General features: G+C 42.1%; 1 protein-coding gene across 1 annotated transcript; it reads right to left on the reverse strand.

Annotated features, from left to right (window-relative positions):
• Positions 1–7,595: 7,595 nt before the first annotated feature.
• On the reverse strand, positions 7,596–13,039 carry LOC147608879 (pyruvate kinase, cytosolic isozyme-like). The gene is made up of 3 exons (XM_086788142.1): positions 11,965–13,039; positions 10,560–11,021; positions 7,596–8,734 (listed from the first exon to the last, which is right to left on the reverse strand). Exons 1-3 carry the CDS (start codon positions 12,223–12,225, stop codon positions 7,922–7,924), a joined length of 1,536 nt encoding a protein of 511 aa, XP_086644268.1. The 5' UTR covers positions 12,226–13,039; the 3' UTR covers positions 7,596–7,921.
• Positions 13,040–15,529: the final 2,490 nt, after the last annotated feature.

Genomic DNA, 15,529 nt, shown 5'->3' on the forward strand with positions numbered 1-15,529 from the left:
TCCAAGTGGGTGTGGAGACCCGAGGTCCTACCTTTGACACCACCCTTAAAGCTTTAGCAAGAAAGGAGAGTAGTGGCAACACCCTTGATGTGCGGGCGAGATGACGCACCAATGAATTTGACCCTTCGTCATGCCACTTGCACCCAAAATAGTTTTGAATCCTAATGAGCCACCCAGGTTGCAAAGTGTTCCACTTTGCCCCACAATTGTAACCCAATCCCAAAGGGATTCCCATGGTCCCACAAAACCCCCGTGCACCTCCCCACAACATCAACTCTCACCAATTGTTGGAAGGCCAAAGTTCAGACAAGCGCACCTCCCAAGCCAACTGTTGTGACATCCAAGCTTTCATCGTGTGGATGGGCAAGCAACTCTCCACCCTCATCCCACTGAGCACGTACATGGTAAGCAAGACGAACCCTAACTCACGTGTACTTATGTAACATTTCCCCCCATGCAAGCGTATGTAGTTACTTCCTTCACTGAGAATGCTAAAAAACTCAAAAACCCAAAATCATATCAAGAAACATCAAAAAATGCACATGCACATATATTTGCACACATCACATTCGCACGCACATGCACACCTTGCCTTCATGCACATGCACCTACCCCCTCCCCTTTACATCGCACTTGCACGTGCACCCACACACTCATTTGCTCTTGCACGTGTCTGCACGTTCACATCTCATGCACGCACATCTTTGCACCCGCCCGTGCACAAGTGCATTCACGTACGTGTGCACTCCCCTTTGCACAATTGCACACTCTCGTGCACACATCCAGTCATGCACATCTTTGCACCCGCCCGTGCACAAGTGCATTCACGTATGTTTTCACTCCCCTTTGCACAATTGCACACTCTCGTGCACGCATCCACTCATGCATGCACATGTATGCACATTTACAACTTCACAGCCCGCTTACGCATTCCCATTCGCCCGTACACACACCCATGTGTACACAGTCATGTACGCGTGCACATACCCCCTATGTGTCCACACTCCCTCTCTTCACTTTGCCACTCAAATCTCTGCTTCAAATAGCTTTGTTGGTGAGTTCGGCACTATTTTTATATATAGTGATCGTGTTGGGATATGGCACTTAAGTTGAATAAGCGATCTCAAAAGTTCGATCACATGATTGGTGATCTAAAGTCAAATCGACATAAGTTGGATCGTGACAATTTGAGGGGTTTGGCAATTTGTAAAGTTGAAGACGATTTAAAGGTAATGATTAGAGGGTGGAATTGGTGTGGTCAGATCATCGTGATCGTCGCTCGCAGACAATTACAAATGTTAAATTATTTGGAAAGTGGGATCGTCCAAGTGTTGGATCGCCACGATCCAAGAAAATGTGTATGGATATTAAAGTGCTTTTTCAATGCTTGGGCCGCAACAATATCTTGTGTTGGAAAAAAAATGTACATGCGCTCTACGTGTGGTTCCCATGTGCCCCTCCTCACTATCATTAAAAAAACAAAAAAATGAATCCCTTACCCTGCATCCTCTACACCTAGCCTGCATCCCCCCTCCCCCTCGTCTCTGCACCATGCATCCCCAGTTTTCATAGCTCACGTCCTTCGCCTTGTGCCTCACGCCCTTGGCCCTTGGTTGCCTATGCAGCATGCAGCGAGATAAGCAGAGAGGGAGCATGTTATGCCAATGTAGTCACGTTCGCAGATAAGGGAAGCCCTGGATCACCACCCAGCCTCAGAGGTAATGGGGAATCCTCCCCACCATCAGGCATATATAGGGACTTGACTGCCCACACATGCTCGGTCGCCCATGGAACTCCATCCTAGGCGTTCTCACCCCTGATGAACCCGGCTTGCTCGTTGTCCACACTTTGGTGGACGCTTTCAGAGCCGGTCGGGCCTCCCGTAGTTACGTAGCCACTACAGGCTACGTAACAAAGCAAAGAGAAGCGAGACTCTTTGCAGCACTGGGTCTCTTACATATTTGGTGTGAGTGAAGAGTGTTAAAGCTTGTGGATCCAAGCTCCCATGGAGATGCTGATGATAAGAAAGACTTAATCCTATACTAATTAACATGTGATTAGTGTTGCTAAGCTAAGCTAGGGTGGGTGATACCTAAGAACAATCATGATGAATGAACTAAACTAATTAAGCTTTAGACTCAAGCACAATTGGCTTACAAGATTAAGACTTTTACTCATAAAGAGGCTTGAGATCTTGCTTATTTTCATTGATTGAAAATGACCCCTTTTATATGAGGGATGTACAACAAAGCTTTGATAGCTCATGTGGGATAACTTTGACCAAGTGAATTAGCACTCTAGCATCACTCATTTAAACACCCCTCATTGGGTACAATTTTCAGGCTTTTACTCTTCCTCTCTCTCCCCTTGTGCTAGACTACTTTGGCCCTTATGCTATTTTGACATTATAGCTAGCTATGAATTTCATCTTGAGTGCATCATATGGCCTCAAAGGTTGATTACATCACACTTTTTGTAGAGACAAGACATGTGAAAAATATAATGGTTCTTTCTCTAGAAGAGTGTGTCTTCTATTGGAGCGTCTTTGAACTCGATGTAGTTTGTGGTTCTTTTTGTGATAGAAATCTTCTTCTAGGTGACTAATTTTTCCAGAGTGGTCACAAATAAGCTTTGGTTTATCTTTATTGTGACATTCATTCTTGGTGTGACCAAGTTTTCTACAATGATAGCATCTTGGAAGTTGAAATGTTGATTGATTTGTCCTTTGAAATCTCCCACCCTTTTTATAGAGTGCTTGCTCATTTGAATGTGATTTGAATAATTCTTTATCCCTGAATTTTGATTCATGTTCAAGCAAACATGATTCTATATCTTGAATTTTAGTATTGGGTACATTTTTAAGTGTAGCAACAAGTGATTCATATGGTTCTTTGTCAACACTCTTTAATAGCACAACAATAGATTCAATTCAATTACTTTCTTTAATCCACTAAGTTGTTATTTGATACCCTTGAACTTGTTGATATGTTGTGCCATGGTCTCAGTGTCCCTCTTGTCGAGCTTGTAAAACTGCATGAGAAGGTTGATCTTTGAGCTCTTTGAGTCAGTGCCGAAAATCTTGTTAAGCTCCTATCATGCCAACTTGGCATCCTTGATGCTAGAAATGTGACTAATCACATCATCACCAAGATTTTAAGCAATAAGGCTCAATGTGTTGTTGTTTTGGAGGGGCTCAACCTCCACTTGTTCATTCTCAATTAGATGCCAAAGCCCCTTACGCAAAAGCAAGTACATGGTCTTGCTTTGCCATGTCTAAAACCCATCACTATTAAATCTTGATAAGGGGGTCATATCTTGAGCCTTTATTTTAGTGTCAGACAATGTCTATCCCTTTTACAAGTGGCTAAGATAAAAATTATGTGCTAAAGTTGAACTACATATAAGGTGCAAAAAACCACTTAAATTGAGCAATACAGGTGGATGAGATGGATTTTAATGCAAGAGAGGGTTTCCCATAGTGGAATAACAATCTAATTTTTTAAATTTTTATTTAATTAAGCTCAATTTTGTTAATTGATTACTAATGATGATGATTAAGTGCTAATCATAATGATTAACAGAGCTAAAATTTGGAGAACAAAATTGAGCAAACCAATGGTGTCTTTGATGGGGATTTTTTCTTGGCTTTCTTGCCCGTGATGAGTACCTTTGGATGGGACCCACAATCAGCTTAATTTCTCACAAAAATCAACTCAATTTCTCACCAATGCAAATCCACGTTTATGCCTGACTAGTTTTTTTGATCCCACAACTATCCCAGTGGATGAAATGGGCTCAAACTTGGTTTGTGGGTAGATTATAGCATTGCTAACCCACAGCTAAGAGGGCTTTGGTTGCGAGACGAGGCAGAATAAGCAAAAATACTAATCGATGCTACAAAGTAAAATACGCAACCTAGGGACGACTTTAGTTGAAATTGCCTCGTGAGATTAAACGTCTTGAGATGGGGAGTAAGTGGCTAAAAGATCTTGGACAATGGTCACAAGGGAAGTTGAGAATGAGGCTCTTCAATCTCAACCTCTCTCTTTGGTAGAAGATAAGGTTGGACTTAAATGAGTGCAAATTGCTAGTAGACTGAGATTAATGCAATGTGAGTTGAAAGTGATGAATGTTAAGCTATAAGGAGCAAGAACTTAGCCCTGATACCATGTTAAATCTTGTTAGATCCAAGCTCCCATGGAGATAGTGATGATAAGAAAAACTTAATCTTATACTAATTAACATGTGATTAGTGCTAAGTTAAGCTAGGGTGGGTGATATCTAAGAAAAATCGTGATGAATGAACTAAAATAATTAAGCTTTAGACTCAAGCACAATTAGGTTACAAGATTAAGACTTTTACTCATAAAGAGGCTTGAGAGCTTCCTTATTTCCATTGATTGAAAATGATCCCTAACAACAAAGGAAGAGAGTGCTTAGCTGCTACTAGTAGGTATTAAATGCATTAGGCCTCCCGCCTATTGCCCAAGGTGCAAGGTACCTCTAGAGTAAGAAGAAGAGGCAGAGAGAGAGACTTGAATACCTGGTCACTAGTAACAAGCGAAGGGAGCCGAGACTACTTTTGTTCCAGGGGTAATACCTAACGAAATCTCCCTTCCACAAGCTGAAGAGGTGCAACTAGTCGATCTAAAGCTAGATTTGTTTTCGTCTACCAATTTAACACATTACATGTAATGAATTAAGAGTTCCACGCTTGCACCTTCTTTAACGAACATGCATATGTAAGTGTCCATGTATGTGCAAGCGGTCATGAGACAAGAGGGCAGGCATGCTTGTGCCGAAAAGCCTAGGCATGTGTATGTGAGATAACAAGATAAACCACTATATTTTCCTTTATGGTGTTAGATTGTACATGATGCAATCACTTGTTATTTATATGCTTGCCTTCTCTTTATAAATGGAAAGGTAGTGTGTGTTATAAAAATTACTATTGAGTTTTTAAAAATTATATTGTTTATTTTATAATAAGGATGTCCGTGTGTGCCTTGCCCAGTAGGTACGTTTTATGGTTACCTATTTCTCATGACAACATTGGGATTGATTGATGTGTTCAATTGGTTGTTTAACTAATGTGGATTACATCTATAAGTATAGGTAGCGAGGTATGTGAGGGTACCCATTGAGGTGTCGCACTGTACGAGGGTACCAATTGAGGTGCCCAGACGATGGACTGAGCAATGGTGTGAAGACAAAGATCATGTACTAAAGGTTATTTTATATGCATATGTACACAATATTATTTAATGTGTGTGTGTGCACAAGTAGTTGTGTATGTATAAGTCCATTTGATTTATTATTGGACAAACGTTTTAGCATGTGTAAACCTTTTAAACTTTGGACAAGGTTATTTATATGTAAAGAAAAAGCCCAAAAGTGGAAAAGGTGCTATTATCGCCTCCAAGGGCTAAAAATATGAATATGACATAAATAATGCGTGTAGGAGAAGGAGCCACATACATCTAAGGGGAGATTGCACCCAATTCTCTTGTTCATGTGTTGTTGAGTATTTTCTTATGTTATTCTATGCTATGGTGTGTTTATTTAATGTGTACACCATTGTTCATTTGAATTGCAAGCCTATGTAAATACTTGGAGAAAAGATTCATGTTTCAGTGTGGGTGTGTGTAATTAGGGGATGTGATATTTTCTTTACTTTCATGGTCTCAAGCTTATGACCACATTGATCTTCTTGTCTAGCTTGTTCCCATGATGTCGTGTGGACTTTATCACATAAGCCTTATTTGGTGATATAATTTTTTCAAACGTCATCACCATTAGCACACTCCTAGCCCTTTGATTTGTGTAAGAGAGACATTGTGTGGACAAGAGGAAAGCTTGGGAAACAAGAGCGGGAGAGAGAGAGTAGGCGTGCATGTCCCACATTGCACTATCTTTGAGCACATGCAAGCACAATGGTTTCCTAAAGCCGTATTCTTGAGGTCAGTGTGGTGCTGAAGCTTTTACATGACCATAAGAGGCCAGCTTCCCCATCCTCTTCCCCGATACAAACCACTGGCGCATTCCAACCCCATGGGTTGTAACCAGACAAAGCACTAAGGCCAAACCACTGTGGGCATGAAGCTATCGGCATGCAAACACCCTCATTCGGCTGTTACCTTCATTATTCTGACAAGTAACGATGCAATAGTAATTGACATCCACATCTTCTCGGCAAACCGGTAAGTTCAAGTAACCCCTTCACCCTCCTTTATTATGTTTATTAGCTTCCCCCACTCATTAAGTAGAACACTCCCCAACCATGAGGGCAGAGCTGGTACAAATGGGATTGTCTGTAGATACATCATTGGATAGCCCAATTGCCAAACCACCCACAAACCCCAAAGATAGCCCCACTATCACCAAAACCAAATTAGATTCCACTTACAATAGCGAAACTTTTGCGAGTTTCTAGTTTGCAGCCAATCCTCTTCACTCACATCCGTTCGGCACACTGGCACTTAGGCACATAGCCCGAGACAATCTTTCCTACCTTGTGGTCTTTCGAGCACCAATCCATGGACTCATGCCCTTCGCCAACCATCAAATCCACCACGATCACCACCGCACCTTATCAAGGAACTCCGACATTAGATCCCATTCTTGCACATAGCATCCATGCCCCATGCTAACACTTTGCATGGATGCCTTTGATTATGTTGTATTTAATTCCTCATTGAGTCTCGTTCTTGCTCGATCCAGCCCTCTGCTCGATCCAGCCCTCTTCACATCCATGACTCACCATTCTGGTGTCCACACATTCACAAGGGCTACTTGCCTTCCCTCCATGCGTGACACAAATGTTGGCAATGAGTATAAATTTTCCCCTTCAGTAGTCATGTCTAAAACAATGCTAAGTTGTTGTAAAACAAGCATTTACACTTCTCAATTATATATTCATGCAACATCTCCAAATTTCACAGTTCCATTGTAGCAAACTCATTGGAGTCTATTTTGCTTCATCCACATAAACAAGGCAAAATGGACTCACTATGGCATTGATCATGGCATTCGAATTACCATTCTTGGTTGTGCTTCCCAAGATTTCTACCTTAAGTGCATCATGACCATGCATATACTCCCACCAGTTTCCAATGCTTCCTAAAAATCCTCTAGAGGCTTCTATGCATACCACTCTTGGGCACCATCGGTAATTATCCACTAACAACCTAGTGCTTAATCCATCATATTCTTTATTACTTTATTCTTTCTCAAGCATTGTGTGGGTGAAGCAACCTAGTGCTTAATCCATCATATTCTTTATTACTTATTCTTTCTCAAGCATAGTGTGGGTGAAGCAACCTAGTGCTTATTCCATTAAATTCTTTTTTGCTTTTCTTCCTCAGTAGCAGAGTTGGTGGAGCGGTCTCATCATCATCTTTATAATACAAGAGGTAACATAGTCTCTTTACCTTTACAAAAGTAATCATATATCTACAATAAAGAAAGTTTATGGAGAAGTCTTATCACCTTTATATTACATTAATCTCCTTTACATAAAGCATTCTTTTATTTACAATAATCACCAAATTTGTTTTTAATTAACTATCCATATCTCAATCAAATGCACAGCCAGCTAAGTCAAGTTAAAAAAGCAAACTAAATAATTAGAAGTTTCTTACTCCTAACCTAATCCCGCCTCAACATAGGCACCAAGGAATAAGAGCTTAACAAACTCTCCACTGTCTCTTGACTTTGACAGCCAATGTTTAATCAATGTAGCCAGAAAATCTTGAATGCCATGAGTGATGTGGATTATCACAGCAACAGCAAAACCTAGCTCTTATTATTACTTCCTACTCTGCAAAACTGCAACAAAAAGCAGCAAAACTCTGTGTGGTGCCACACAAAATCTACTGCTGAACCTCAAATAATGGCAGCTCAAATCCAGAGACCCAATACATCATTTCACTTCCATGATCTTGATGACAGAGGCAATTCCAATTCGATGAATTGCTACAACTGCATCACCAACTTTGCAAAGCCTTTTTGCAATCGCAGCCTTCAACGCCGAATCAAGGATTGCATCCGTAGACTCAGCATCAGTAGCCCTTGCCGAACCCTCCGCAAGCATAGGTAGCATCCCTCTGTAAACAAGGCTGTGCCTGGCAGGTGAGTCTTCACTGCAGGACCATGATAAGCTGTCAGTTGTTAAGACAGGCACGGCAACAGTTAAGATGGGAACCGACGGACGATACTTAGCCACCAACTTGGCTGTTGTCCCGCCTCGGGTAAGGACTACAATGAGAGAAGCCTTGACTTTGTTGGCTGTCCGCACAGCTGAAGAAGCCAGACTTTCAAGTGGGCTCATGGGTAGAGGTACTGTTCTCATGACCTCTTTGAAGATTGCATTGTAGTCTAGTGACCACTCTGCTTCCAAGCAGATGCGGGCCATGGTCTTCACTGCCAATTCAGGGTACGCCCCAGCTGCGCTTTCCCCACTAAGCATCACGGCATCAGTCCCATCCAGGACGGCATTGGCCACATCAGTTGCTTCTGCTCGCGTTGGACGAGGAGACTTGATCATTGACTCCAACATCTGAGTGGCCGTGACCACAGGCTTACCCAGAGCATTACACTTGTATATCATCATTTTCTGTGCCAGGAAAATTTTCTCCACAGGTATTTCCATGCCCAGATCACCACGAGCAACCATGATCGCATCCGACTCCCTTAATATCTCATCAAAATTCACCAGGCCTTCCTGATTTTCAATCTACGAGAATCAACACGTCAAGGTTGTCACCATCAGTTGAAAGCATTATAAATAAAAGCCAAGGTTCAAACACAAAGCTCTGCAGTCCAGTATTCATAAATTGCCAAAGAAGAGAGCCAGATGACTGTACAGTTCTAAGTATCTGATAAATGAAAGACCCCCTTTTCTTTTTCATGTTTTCAAGAAGGATCTCCAAATATGCCTTACCACAATAACCCCCTTGCACATACAGGAGTTGATCTCCCTCTCCCTCTCTCTCTCTCTCTCTCTCTCTCTCACACACACACGCGCGCACACATTCAACCCCGGTAGTTCTAACTTCTCAGAGAGGAGACTTCAGTTTCAGGACAGCCAACCAACAAATATCAGTGCCCACAGCCTTGTAAAGCTTCCTCACAAATTCAGCCCTAAACCCCCTTGCACATACAGGAGTTGATCTCCCTCTCTCTCTCTCTCTCTCTCTCTCACACACACACACACACGCGCGCACACACATTCAACCCCGGTAGTTCTAACTTCTCAGAGAGGAGACTTCAGTTTCAGGACAGCCAACCAACAAATATCAGTGCCCACAGCCTTGTAAAGCTTCCTCACAAATTCAGCCCTCAGAAAAGTGCAGACATCAAAAGTGCTTTAAAACCCAGCCCCAACTGAGTGCACAGTGATGTATTCAGAAGCAGCCAATAGTTTGTAACCTTTCCTACGTTTGCAGTTACCATAAAGAAAACACTCTGCAAAGGAGAAAAGGCCATTGGGATCCAGTAGGGTGTGCTATGCACAATTTCACCACCCTACTCTCCTCTAACTGTGGTTTCCTGCTCAGATTTTACATAACTTTGCCGTACATGACAGTAAGTGATGATGGAGAGATCCAGAGAAAGCAGAGAGCAGCTGATTTGAGACTGAGTAACTCCACTCTTCACCTCGTCCTTATAGTAAAGCAGCATGTACTCAGAAGACAAAAGTTTGACGGGCCTTCAACACTCTGTCACGTTATTGCAAGAAATGATTTTTGACTGCAATGGCTTTTACAAAAAGAGTGCATGGCAAGTGATTACCATAAGCCGCCTTGGATTTACACATGGTTGGGACAAGCAGGAGAATCCACTCTTACTTACTCTTTGAACTAGCTTCTATACATATATAAGGTGAGAGCTTGGTTACCCCAAATTCTGATCACTGTTAAAGGCATTGTTTAGAGCTCTTCATCACAACAAAGGCATTTTACTTGACCACTTCTTAGAATTTGGATGCTCTAAAGGCCTTTCACTGATAAAATAAATCTCAGAGAGAACCACAGCTAAACCATAAGCATCCATGTCCCAAGATGGCATGCAGCAGCTAATTCTACTTATAAAGGTAAACAGACGATACACATAGATAACAGACTCAGATTGAAGGCCAACTTCAATTCAAAAACTCTTCTGAAAAGCAAGTTTCATAGAAAGTATGTGAGCTAACTGGCCACCTTGTAAAAATAAGAGTTTGAAGAAAATGTGCATGTGTGCTCACACACACACACAGAGACTATGAAGTATGTAAAGCCTTAGGCTTTTATCCCATACTAATGAATATATAAGATTGATGAGACAGATCAACTCAAGAAGAAAGGTGTATTTAGTAGCAGCACTTCTGCAACAGCCATTATGCCTACTTTTGGAAGTAGTCCCAGGCCAAACAACATGAAACTGGATGCAGCTATGGAGATGATAAAAGACCACTGCAAAGGTGACAAGAACTAAAAAAGCACCTCCTACCAGCTTGACAAAAGAGAACCAGCATATCCAACATTTCAGTCACAAAACCACAGAAAAGAGGACCATACCTTTGACATCAGATATATACTCTTTGAATTCTTGCCCAGTAAGTTTCGAACATTAACAAGGTCAGCGCCTTTTCGAACAAAGGAGAGTGCAATGATGTCTATTCTGTTTGGCACACCCCAATTCAAAATGTCATCCACATCTTTATCAGTTAACGTGGGAAGATCCACAACCACACCTGGCAGATTGACATTCTTCCTCTCACCCAGTACTGCTGTGTTTTCACATCGAACCTTGACTGTCCCAGCATCAGTGTCGCATGATACAACAGATAAAGTGATCGTGCCATCCGAACATAGAATAGTGCTTCCAGGAGCCATATCATGTGCTAGCTTCTTGTAGCTCATAGTTATCATTTTAGAGTTACCTTTCAGACTGTAGTCAGTGGAGATGGTTATTTCTTGACCTTCAATTAGTTGGACAGGCTTACCATCTTCCAAAAATCCAGTTCGGATTTCAGGGCCCTGAAAAAATAAGAGAATGATAACCATACATAAGCCAATCCCAGGTATGGAAGTTCACTGAAATGACAAAATAGTTTAACTTCATTTATTTGACTTTTTATTCAGACATGGTGGTATCAAGTACCTAACAATAGAGCAATAACAGACAACAGCTGATAATAGCTGGCCCTTAGGCTGGGTCAAAAGTTTTCCCCTGAAGCAAGAACCTGGCCTTAGGAGGACGTTAGGATATCCACCACCCAATTCAGACAATATATATAAAAAGATGCTGCGGAGTAGATTCTAAAACACACAAGAGCTAGGGTTTACCAGGGTGATACAGATCCTAACACTACGGAAGGAAGATGGCAGCAGAAGCTAAACTGAGACCCTATCCCCCATTTCGGTGACCTGAAAAGAGTTCCCAACTATTGCCCCCAGGAAATTATGTCCTAGTCATCATGAGTAAAGAATGGTGCAAGATGGTCAAGTGCCTCTGGTACAGTACCTAGGGATAGGCGGTAAAGTTACCCTTTTGGCTCTTGTTTGGTCAAATGGTTATCACTGCCTCTACACTACTATGAAGAAAGTGAAACATAAAGCCCATGTTCCCTTGATCTCTTTATGATCAAAGCATATTTTCTCTTGTAATCAACACTTTTGCCCCAGAAAAACTGTCTGAATATCACAAGGAAGGATGATATATTTCATCACAGACAGGTGTAATCTTGGGGATGTAGGGGCATTGTACTCTCATATCATGGGACATTCTTGGGACGCTACTACTGAGTGAGATGCTCTGTTGTGCTGCACAGTAACATAAACTGCAGGACCACTGAATGCTCTGTTATGCTACAATGGGAAACAACAAAATGATAACGTACCAACCTAACAAACTATGTATAAAGAGTGACTACACACGGATACAGTGCAAAACCTTGAAAGTGCAACGTGACCAACCAACCTTTGTGTCAAGCATGACTGCACACATGATCTGAGTATTCTGTTGGGCGATTCTAAGGTTGTCCAGGGTCTCCTGATGGTACTCGTGCGACCCGTGCGAAAAGTTGAACCTGGCCACGCTCATGCCAGCCCTCAGCAGGCGCTCTATGATGGGCACATCCCTGGACTTGGGGCCGAGAGTGCACACAATCTTGGTCTTAGGCACCCCGCCGACATCCTCCGTGGCCCTGTTCACCAAAGCCTCCATGTCCAAAGTGGCCATTTGGGTCTGAAAGTGGAAGAAATGGAGGAAAACGCAAAAAAGTTGCCTCCAATGGCAACTTTGTGAGCAAATCCAGGGGAGCGCAAGACCCAAAAGAAGTCTCCTCAGAGATTGCTGGTGGGGGACGGAGCGAAAGTGGGGAGCAAACACGAGAAACGGAGATATAGGTTTTCACAACAAGGCAGTGAAATGAAATGGGGTTTTGTCAGATTTGCGAATGAAGGACCCTGACAGTACATATACAGAAGCGATGGCTAGGAAGGTATGGAGAGCTCAGAGGAGGGAAAAAGAGCAGGTATGGAGAATGCAGGCTGTGGGAGGCGAAATCGAGAAAACAGGGTTATGGGTTTCCGCGAAAGTGCGGTAGAGTCGGTTGTATCGATGTTGTAGGGTTTGGAAAATTGGGAAAAAAAAAGCAGGCCGCCAACACGAGGAAGGAGAAGCTCGCACAAAAAGGAGAGGAAAGGAGAGGAGAGTGCTAAGAAGGCAAGGTAAAACTTTTCACTGTTTTCTTGTGTTGATTAAAAAGCTGTCTGTGCGTGTGCTTTCAGCAGAGCCTGTGCTGATTTGATGGGTTGTAAGCGCACAGCAAGCTATGGTGCACTGTGCAGCTACCAAGAGTCCGTGTTTCTTAAGCTTGTTCTCCACGTTTTCTGACAAGTATTGAAGGTGGGACAGGAGAGAAACCGGATCAACGAGGCAATATGGACAAAGATTGGCTCGTGTGCAGACCAAGAGGGAGGGAGGGAGACATTAAAGTAGACGGTCGGCCAATTTTTGCTTTGAATTTTATCACAGATTAGGGCATAATTCTGACTTCTGACCTCTACATAATCCTACTTAATCAAGAGTTGGCATCCAATTAAGCCTACTTGAGTAGTAATTAGTCTAGATGCCCTCAAATTTCAATCAAAGTGGAGACATTTTAACGAAAATTTTGGCAAACTCTCTTGACAAATTCTTGGGCAAAAAGCATGCCCCTTCTCCTCCTGCCTTTTCCATGTGCCCATTGAATGTGCTAGTGCTCATGCCACTTGCCGCATATTCTTCCTTAGCTCCCCCCTCCTCCCACGAGGCTTACACACTTCTAACCACAAGTCAACACATACAATAATACAAATCCTAGACAAATTGTAAGGTCTCAAGGACATTTCAACTCCTGTTTTCACCAAATTCTCACCCAAACAAAGGAGTCCTCGGTCATGAGTCATGACTAGTCTCCACATGAGTGATCCGGAGGCCTTTCCCATGACTAGTCTACACATTAGTGATCCCAAGGCCTTTCCCATGCCGAATAATGGAAGTCCGATTTATGGGCTGCTTCAGCACATGCCTAATCTAGCAAGAATTTAGGCTCAGTTCGTAATCTACTAGAGAAGTAGGGGCAATGCTGAGGTGTCAAAATCATCTCTATATTATCTTAAGGAAGAGTTTCACAAAGCTGCCACGTGGCAAGAATTTGGAGGTTCGGGAAGGGGAGGAGGAGGAGGTTTGGGTAGCATTTGATTTTGGAAGCCTCAAAAGACATGCAAAGCACACTTTCCCAACTAGTGAGCATGAGCTAAAGGTTGATGGTGTGGTGTTGGGGTGGTGAAATCGTATTGGTAAAACAAGATCTTCACCCGAACTTTTATATAGAACTGGCTTTTATGTAAGCCCTCTTTTTGTAAAGGCCAAATGGGGCTTTTATTGGAAGCCCTCTATTGTAAAGGCCAAGAACCTCGTGTCTATCATATAATATAAAGATGCTCTTTTATTCAAAAAAAATAGAAGAAGATGTTCACTCAAACACAAGGTTTAGAGCATGAGTGGCAGTCAATGATTTATGCCCACCAAATTTCTACATCATAATAGAATTTTATCAAAGATGCGTCCATCATGCTCAAGATTTGAACGTGTAGGATTCGGACCTACTACTCTTTATAGTAAATTTAGGCCAATTGTGGTTGATAGTTGGAAAAAAATTTAGAAGCTAATAACAGTTGGTGAAGTAGGAGTGGATAGTCCTTTCGAAAGCCATCCTTGCAGTCAACGAACCCAACCTTACACATTGGACATGCCCAATCTTTGACTACACACAAAGTTAATGAGTTGTGGGACAAAATACAATTGATTGGTTGAAAAGGTCCCGTCCAATTTGTTTCTAGCTAATTTCCCTTAATGATGTTACACAAATTGAGGTGGATATTAACAAGGATTTGCCAAACTTGGGGTTTGGGGGGGGATGAGGTGCACAAAAGTATAAGCAATCTCAAATTGAGTGGGAAATTTGGCATCTCATTTTAACAATTGTTTAAAAATTGGGCATGCACCTGGGCATGCACCTAATGTGTAAAGCCCCTAAGTACTTGAAAGCCCTTTCTCCCCTCTTAGACAATCTATATCCAATTGGGAGAACTCTCCACATCCATTTAGGGTGTTCTTTTATAGACTAACATAGCAGTCCATCATTTTGGCAGCCCAAAACTCATGGGTGCACTAGCATGGCAACCCATCATTTTACGTGAATCATGGCGATCCAAAACTCATGCAAAAGAAACCTTGATCATTTCATGGGTTTGGAAATAGACTTAGATAATTTAGTCTTTATAGAGTTGCACATATGGGGTGTACGAGCCTTCATAGTATCAATTGCACATATGGGGTGTACGAGCCTTCGTATCAATTGCACATATGGGGTGTACGAACCTTCGTATCAATTGCACATATGGGGTGTATCTTGCCTTCATATTAAATGGCTCGTATCAATTGCACATATGGGGTGTATCTTGCCTTCATATCAAATGGGGTGTATCTTGCCTTCATATCAAATGGCTCATATCAAATGCACAAATGGGGCATGTCGCACATTGGCATGCATAAAAATGGGAATGTGTTAGAGCGTGGAACTCAAGTGAAAAAGGACAAACAATCTCTACGATTCCTAACTCCCACTTACCTAAACTTAAAATCACAACAAAGTCACCTTTTGTAATAGCTTTAACAATTGAGGTGCCACAAAAGGCATCCATGGTTCAACCCCTTCCCTTATGCTATGCAGCATTGAATGTGTTGCACATGTAGATAGTAAAGGGTACAAAAGGGTGTACTATCAACATGAAGCTCTATTTAAAAATATTCAAAAGGGTGTGTAGTAGGCCATGACAAAACAATCAAAGTGTAGGAAAGGACCCCCATTTCCTTTTGACTCCAACCACAATAATTTTACCGTTTATCAATACATAGTTGTGCCTTATTGTTCTACTTTTACATATGCTTCAAAAGAAGCATATCCCATTAAAGGTGGTAAAACATCTCCTCTTTC

The sequence above is a fragment of the Cibotium barometz genome, chromosome 52 (assembly GCF_041138505.1).
Source record: "Cibotium barometz isolate CiBa-2024 chromosome 52, ASM4113850v1, whole genome shotgun sequence".
Lineage (NCBI taxonomy): Eukaryota > Viridiplantae > Streptophyta > Polypodiopsida > Cyatheales > Cibotiaceae > Cibotium > Cibotium barometz.

Coding starts and splice junctions, on each gene's coding strand:
- LOC147608879 (XM_086788142.1), bottom strand. CDS start 12,225: ATGGCCACTTTGGACATGGAGGCTTTGGTGAACAGGGCCACGGAGGAT. Junction 11,022..11,964: donor CAGTCATGCTTGACACAAAG/GTTGGTTGGTCA, acceptor TTATTTTTTCAG/GGCCCTGAAATCCGAACTGG. Junction 8,735..10,559: donor GTATATATCTGATGTCAAAG/GTATGGTCCTCT, acceptor TGATTCTCGTAG/ATTGAAAATCAGGAAGGCCT.